The sequence below is a fragment of the Pyxicephalus adspersus genome, chromosome 8, assembly GCF_032062135.1.
Source record: "Pyxicephalus adspersus chromosome 8, UCB_Pads_2.0, whole genome shotgun sequence".
Classification (NCBI taxonomy): Eukaryota; Metazoa; Chordata; class Amphibia; order Anura; family Pyxicephalidae; genus Pyxicephalus; species Pyxicephalus adspersus.
The window spans coordinates 1,602,801-1,611,042 of record NC_092865.1 but is presented as its reverse complement, the minus strand read 5'-3'; the positions used below and the strand labels follow the sequence as shown (position 1 = coordinate 1,611,042).

At 39.9% G+C, this 8,242-nt stretch overlaps 1 protein-coding gene across 1 annotated transcript in view; it reads right to left on the bottom strand.

Annotated features, from left to right (window-relative positions):
* Positions 1-645: 645 nt before the first annotated feature.
* AKR1A1 (aldo-keto reductase family 1 member A1) overlaps positions 646-8,242 on the bottom strand; it is a gene marked incomplete at its 3' end in the record, with an annotated part of 17,148 nt that continues 9,551 nt past the window's right edge. The window contains 6 exon segments of the mRNA XM_072419302.1: positions 646-732; positions 1,828-1,900; positions 2,947-3,146; positions 4,002-4,197; positions 5,412-5,563; positions 6,182-6,298. Of these exon segments, the coding sequence (XP_072275403.1) occupies positions 646-732; positions 1,828-1,900; positions 2,947-3,146; positions 4,002-4,197; positions 5,412-5,563; positions 6,182-6,298 (825 nt within the window).

Here is an 8,242-nt window from a genome sequence, read left to right as displayed (position 1 = left end):
CAGACAAATTTAGGGCACTTTCTCGATATCAGTTTGTCACAATTATTTTTATTAAACAGCATTTATGTAGCGCCAACATAATATGCAGCGCTGTACATTAAATGGGTTGCAAATGACAGACAGACACAGTGATGCAGGAGGAGGGGAGAACCCTGCCCAGAAGAGCTTACAATCTAAGAGGTGGGGAAACAGCACACAATAGGAGGGGGGATGTCACAATACAAACATTCTATTAAATGTAATTGTGAGCCAGGCCAGCATTTTTATAGCTGAACACGGTCATAAAAAAATCATTTACATATATTTATCAATTGCCACTTTGTGGGCACCAAATGAGATTGTACATGAGAGGAAAACCTATAAACTGGATTATTGCTCAGATCTGGAAGAAATACACAACGCCCACCATGATTCCAGAAAGAACACCCACGGCTTCTGGGGAAATATTTGCTTATATTGGATTTAGGCTAAGGATGGTATAAATTAAGATTTTTTTTAAACACTCTTTATTTCCCGCCATGGTGACCCCATAAAGAAAGGGCAACACAAAACTTGGCAGATGTTGTCAGTCCTGGAGAGTCAGGATCTGGGCACAGTTTTAGTAATTTAACAGACAGCAGTGAATCTACTAATGTAGTAATTTACCGTTATCAATGGAATGATGTATCTGTATCCCTTGTTCAGGCTTCCAATTTGCTGCATCTCCTCCTCCGTCAGACAGAAGTCAAACACCTAAGAAGAGTTTCAATAATTAAGTTTATTCTTTTCTTTTGTATGTTTTCAAGTTTTGATCTTTTTGTTTAATTATATGTTGTATAAAATATTCATTGCACAGATCAAAGTGTATGTATACCCAATGGGTTCTATTTAGAAAACAATGGGCCTGATTTATTAAATCTCTCCAAGGCTGGAGAGGATACACTCAGTGAAGCTGAGTGATCCAGCAAACCTGTAATGGATATAAACCAGGATTCAAAACATTTGCTAGCAACTAGCAAATGATTTTAAAGAAATCCATTCCAGGTTTACTGGATTACCCAGCTTCACTGTTGAAAGTGTATCTTCAGCCTTGGGGAGCTTTACTAAATCAGGCCCAGTGAATCAGACATTCCCTCAAACATTCCTTTGTGGGAATTTTCCATGTCCATATGTCTCAATGGCAGTATTTGATTCCCACCAGGGAATGTCAGATTCCCTGTTTTATATTGGACCCCTATAAATATATGTATGTGTGTGTGTATATATATATATATATATATATATACTCCTATATGGTATATTACCATCACTATATGTAAAAAAAACTAATGCAGACGCCACATCTATGGACTGCTAAGCTGTAATTTGTTAGTTTTTGTTTTTTTATATTTATATAATTGGTTTATACACATATATACTGATTTATTACTCTCTCATTTATTATTCATTCTCTTCTCTCATTGACTATCCTGGGAGAACCTGAGTGATCTATCAAATCTGGAATGGATTTCCTAAAATAATTTCCTATGATTGTTTTTAATAAACTGTGTTCATATAGCGCCAACATATTACGCAGTACTGTACAAATGACAGACAGATACAAAGACACAGGATGAGTGAAGGGCCTGCCCAAAAGAGCTTGCAATCTAATAATTAGGTGGGAAATGTTTTTAATCCTGGATCAGATCCATTCCAGGTTTGCTGGATTATCCAGGTTCTCCCATGATATTCTGTCTTCTCCAGTCTTGGGGAGCTTTAATAAATCACCCTTTTTGTGTAACAGAAAGAATGTATAATGCCTTGCACAAAGTGAAAAATGTAATTTGATTGTTATATATTATTCTGTACCTGCAGGTTTTGGAGGATACGGGATGGGGTGACGCTTTTTGGAATAGTGACCACTTTCCGCTGCACTTGCCACCTGGAAAGATACAAATGGTAAATGGAAGGACCAGTGCCATGGTATTCAGGGTTTCTAAAGGGAAGTTCTCAGCAATTTGGTAACAATAAGCGCCTCTGGGGGTAATCCCAGAGTGTGGCTCTGGGTTAAGTTTCATTACAAAAAGCGGTAACCCTAAGCCAGACCGGAATTGAGGGCTTAGCTGGTCCCCAGGAGCCAGTGCGTTCCCCTGAGGATGCCAACCTGGCATATGTATCCCCTTGGCGTTACCGGCCGGCATCTGTGTCCCCTGGCCTTACATCCCCAGCGTGTGAAATTTAAAATAAGTATTTTTAAATTTCTAATGTACCACTTTGACATTTAAAAATACAAAAATAACCATAGCGCCACGGAGGTTAATCATTCCTTTTATTATTACACAGTATTACACAGAGTTTTTTTCCCAATTTCTGTCACAACAGGAAATGAGAGGAACAAAATTTTCATTTCAAAAGGTTGTTACCGCAACAGGGGTCCCCACTGGAGGATTTTCTGTTTCCTGTTGCTCTGATAATAACTGATAATGTTGGGTTTACCCTTGGTAACTGACGACAATACAAACTCAATGGGAGCTCTAACCCTTTACCATGTGTATGTGCTAGTTAATGTGTTGGCCTTTATATGATGCCCCTTAGTAACACGTATGTTTTGCGGGGTTTGTGTTTTTGTCTTTTAGCCACTCAACATGCCCTGGGGACCTATTTAAAGAAAATGTGTTTAACACCTGTACATTGGGGTAATACGGATTACACCTTTGAACAGGTTGCTCAAAACAAAGCTATTCTGCATAGTGATTGTGTTGCACAGCTCATTCACACCAGCAGAGTCTTCCAATTGTTTGCTCCTTCCCAGCTGTTATTCTGTTTTGCCAGGAATAATTCCCCTCTGCTGCTCACTGTCTTGAACTATGGCAGAAGCCATACACAAACATGTCAGTACAGTGATCAAGTGATTATCATGAGTATCAGTACAGTGATCAGACAATGATTATCATATTGAATCCATAAGATAAGTCATGGGGGTTCTACCTGAGAAGGATCTGGGCTTCTGATTTGCCATATTTTTTAGCCATGTCCAGGATGCAGGGTTCCTCCAGCAGAACCAGATCATCTGGTTTTCTCCAGCTGCGGTCCGGAGATCCCAGAGGGCTGTAGCCAGTAATGACAAGTCCATTGGCCCGACAGTGAGCGATGAGCTCGTTCTGAGCCAGGTATGGGTGACACTCCACCTACAATCCACAGGAACAAGGTAAATCTTTTACAATAAACTTTTTACCATCTCTGGAAAAGTTTTGTTTCATTGGAATAAATCCTTATGAAGGAGCTCCTATCAATAATTCCTGTGGGAGGTTGAAAATGTTAATAACATATGTGGAAATCTAAAGGAATATAGACAGACCACTCAAAAACGCACCTCCCAAACAACACCCAATCACATGCAAGGAAACCTAAAAAACTAAATTTTTCTTGATGTGATTGGATTCTTGATGTAAGAAGATTTTCAGTTAACTTACCAAGGTAAGAGGGTGAATCTCTCTGTAAGTGAATAGCCTAAATTCAACACCAATGTCTTTTATAACAAACAGAACTTTGTTTTTGTAAAAACAAAAAAATTTCCAATGCATTTCATCGCTGAGGCGATATGAATGATTTGTAAAGAAAATAGTTGCGTATTTATTAAAGGAATTTAGAATGATCTACCAAGGTGAATTATCACTAATGCTCGTTAAACAGTTCCAATCAAAGTAATTCCCGTTTTTCCGACTTCGATTTAGGAAGGTCATCATTGGGTGGCCAACTTGGCTGAGCAGGTATAGCGTATTGACAGGTATAGTACGGTGTGTATGAAAAAAAAATGCCCCTTCTATAATTACTATATCCACAGATCACGGTATATTGTTCAGTGGGAACAATGCCTCTTACATTGCTGGCCAGTGGGAGGAATGTCACCCTTATAGATTGCCAAAAAGATCATTGTTGTCTCTTAGTCTGACCTGAGAGGTGCCAATTGCTCATTGGTCTCCCCTCTGGAGGAACCCTGGCTGAGAAACACTGGATCTGACATTAGAAGTACAGCTTCATACCTGCAGTACAGCTGGCTTGATGGTGCAAATACCAAGAATATCATCAATCTGTCTCTTGTTGAAGTTGGACAGGCCGATTGCCTTGGTCAGACCTTTCTCCACCAGCTTCTCCATAGCTTTCCATGTGTCCCTGTAGTCGGTGTAGTCGTACTGCAGTGACCCATTCAGGTTCTGTGGGAAGATGTTATCTCCTCTCCTGTAACACAAAAATATCTGGTATAGGCATAGTATAGAGGCTAATAGTAATGATTCCTAATATCCACTAAACGAAAGTTACATAGACATGGTAAGTCAGGTTGGAAAAAAGTCCATCAAGTTTAACCACTAGTGAAATAAACATATCCCAGAGATAAAACCCTATAGTTGGTCCAGAGGAAAGTAAAAAAACAAGGTACAATTTGAAAGTGAAATTGTAAAGAAGAAATGTCCCTTCTCCTGCCAAACGGCTCTGCTGTGTGGCAAAGCTTTGTGAATCTCAGGGTTGCATAGACAGAAATTAAAATCCTTTGACAGGGACATTGGTTCTATAGATGTATTTTATCCCTGTAACAGATGAGCTAACTAGATTGTGCGCCTCTCCGACTCTCACAGAACTTTATTTTTACATTACATTTTTATATCGTCCGTATCCAGCCCCTGTACAAAGCATTGGTCAGACCACATCTGGAATATGCAGTCCAGTTTTGGGCACCGGTTCACAAAAAGGACATTATGGAATTGGAGAGAGTGCAGAGAAGGGCAACTAAACTAATAAAAGAAATGGAGGAGCTCCGCTATGAGGAGAGATTAGCTGATTTGAATCTCTTGAGAAGAGACGTATAAGGGGGGATATGATCACCCTGTATAAATATATAAACGCTCCATATAGAGAACTCTCTTGCCCATTATTCACTGTAAGATCATTACAAAGCACAAGGGGGCGCTCTTTGCGTCGGGAGGTAAAGAAGTTTAATCTCCGGATAAGGAAGGGATTCTTCACTGTAAGGTGAAAATGTGGAATCGGCTCCCTCAGGAAGTAGTTTCAGCAACTACTATAGATTGCTTTAAGAAAAAGCTGGATGATTTCTAGAAGCACAGAATATAACTGGGGATTAAGGCTTTAAAGTAAAGATAACAGAGACTGTTTATCCAGGGAACATTCGATTGCCTCATGGAATCAAGAAGGAATTATTTCCCCTGTTGGAGCAAATTGTACCCGGGGTTTTTTTGTGCCCATGTATACCAACTATGTCTTATAAGGTTTTATATCTGGGATATGTTTATTTCCCTAGTGGTTGAACTTGATGGACTTCAATATAATTGCATATAATACAATAGAATGTCTAAGTATTACTGGACAAGAAGGCAGCCATATTTTCTCATAGGTTTCCCCTCTTTTCAGGTAACATTATGTCAGGGTGTTTAACTCACTTGAAGGCGTAAGGCCAGTGCATGAGATAGAGATCCAGGTAGGGGAGCTGAAGATCAGACAAAGTCTTTTTCAGAGCTCCTTCCACATCGTCTGGGTGATGTTTATTATTCCACAGCTTGGAGGTGACAAATATCTCTTCTCTCTTCAATCCCTTGCCAAAGAAAACACAATCCATTACACAATACACACATACAGATACACCACACCCAATGCCCAAATGATGGGCAGCAAAGAAATGAAAAACTGCTTCTGGACAGTAAACTGACTACCCACTGGACACACTATGACCAAAAGTCTATGGACCCCCCTCCCAATGATGGGGTTCAGGTGTTCCCAGGGAAGGGTGGTAATTATCCTCCATCATACAAAGATATTGTGGACAATTTTATGGACTATTTATTGTACAGCACTGCGTAATATGTTGGCACTTTATAAATCCTGTTTATTGATAATAATAATAATTATGCTCTTCCCGCCTTGTGGTCACAGTTTAGTGAAGGGCCTTGTTGTGTTTTAGCATGACTGTCCCCCTGTACAAATGGCCAAAGACCAGAGGCTTCCCAGAGACCCTCCAAAATCTGGTGAAGTGGTGGCTTTATCCATAAAGAGGTAGGGAAGGAAGTGCAACTCCACATTAATGCCAGTGGTTGGGAATGGGATGTCCGAATGGATCATACAAGTATGAAAGTCAGATGTCCACAAACTTCTTAAAGCTACAGAACCATACTCCACACATGCTGGTTGTGTAACTTCTGGAGAATAATTTTACCTGTTCAAGGAGACTTTCCTTGATGGCATCTCCAACTTCAGTTTCATTGCCGTACACTGAGGCGCAGTCTATGTGCCGATAGCCAACACTGAGAGCGTACTTCACAGCATCCCTTACCTGGTATGAGAAAAGAAGCCAAATACCAAACAATCAATAGTAACCTTCACTGCAGCTACTAAGAAAGTAATTTGCATATTTCTTAATATGACCAAACAACACAAATAAAATATAAATAGGCCAAACAGAACAATAATCCTGCTGTTCTTAGCCATTCAAGCTCCAACATAGGGTTTTATTATTAATGACTTAATGAATTAATGACAAAATTATTCCTTTTCATATTAAACTACTTCCATGGTTTTTCTGTATCTCCTTCCGGTTTATTAAAGTTTCCTATTGAAAGCTGTATTGATAATGTATTACAAAAAGAAAAAAAAAATGTGAAAAGGATGTAGATTGGCTGTTACCACTCAGCCAACAGAATCTCAGTTTATCAGCCGTGCAGCATCCCCAGCATACCTTTAGTAATAGTCATTCTGTTAATCTCTGCATCCCCAGCTCACTGGCCCCGGTTTAATAAAGTTCCCCAAGGCTGGAGAGAATACACTTTCATCAGTGAAGCTGGGTGATCCAGCAAACCTGAAATAGATCTGGTCCAGGTTTGAAAACATTTGCTATCAAATAGCTAATGACTTTTAGGAAATCCATTCCAGGTTTGCTGGATTACCCAGCTTCACTGATGAAAGTGTATTCTCTCCAGCCTTCGAGAACTTTATTAAATCGGGGCCACTGTGCGGAGCGTGTCCTGCAGCCAATGAGCATGCTGGTTCCTGATCATAGTCCTGTCCTACTATTGGCTGCTAGTCCTCTATAAACCACCTTTATTCTGGGCTCTGGTTGCTGTATCCTCAATGTGCTATCTGTTATTTTGGATTTTGACCTTGACTTTGATAGTTGCCTTTCCTGACCTCAGCCAGTTACATGATTGCTGCCTGCCCTGTTTAACTACTCTGCTCTGAATTGCTGTGTTCCTGTCTGTTTTGTCATTTTTACACTGATGCAGTCTCATCCCTGCCGAGAGCCTGGATGACCTCCTTGCAGCAAAGCAGTCTGGTAGTCATTACGGTCACTGGCTTATCACTCCCTGCCGGGTGCTCAGGTGAAGACCAAGAGCCACTTAAATTCTGCTCCCCATACAATTCCATGTCACCTGCCAGGGGGTGACCCATAGGATTGGCAGTAATGGACTATTTAGGGTATTTACATTTCTGTTTTGATACATAGGGCCTCTTTAGTACAAATCACAGCACTTGGTAGAAATAATAATAATAAAATGTGAGCAATGGGTGGAAAAGAGAGAACCATGCAATGTGAGGAATCATGAAAATAGAAATAGATAAAAGGAACTTGTGAGTACAGATATATGATCTCTGACACATAAAAACAACTTGGCCTCTTGTTCCTCTTCCTTCAGCCTACAGTCACCGCACTTCATAAAACAACCGAGACAACCCAGCAAAAATGGTTTTGCCAAAAGATCACCAAGTTGTCTCAGCATCATTGGATTGTGTAGTTGTGGTTTTGTGATGGTTGAGGTTTAGAATCTATAATAGAGCCTTAGACATGAGGTGGTGGACTCTTTTACATAGCAGTCCCCAGTTTCGTTGATCACAGAATTCCCTTACACTGTCAACAGCAATGGGACAACGTTCAGAATCTAATGAGATCGAGTTCTATACAAGGTAGAGATCTGGGTGGGTAAAAAACAGGAACAGTCAGGAATCATGGCCAGAGACTGGAACAGGTATTTTACGAATAGGAATTTTATTGGAGCTGATAATTCATTATCCAATAGTCCACAATGCTCCGTCAAAAATTTTCAACAACCACTAGGTGGCATGGCTGCATGTATGTGGAATACTTAGGGGCAATTATTATTATATATATTATTAATATTATATGATAAACCACTGGATGTCAAATATCTGTGGATCATTCAAGACTGAAACTGGTAAAATTCAAAAAGTCTATTGAGTTCAACCAACACATAAATGCATTGAT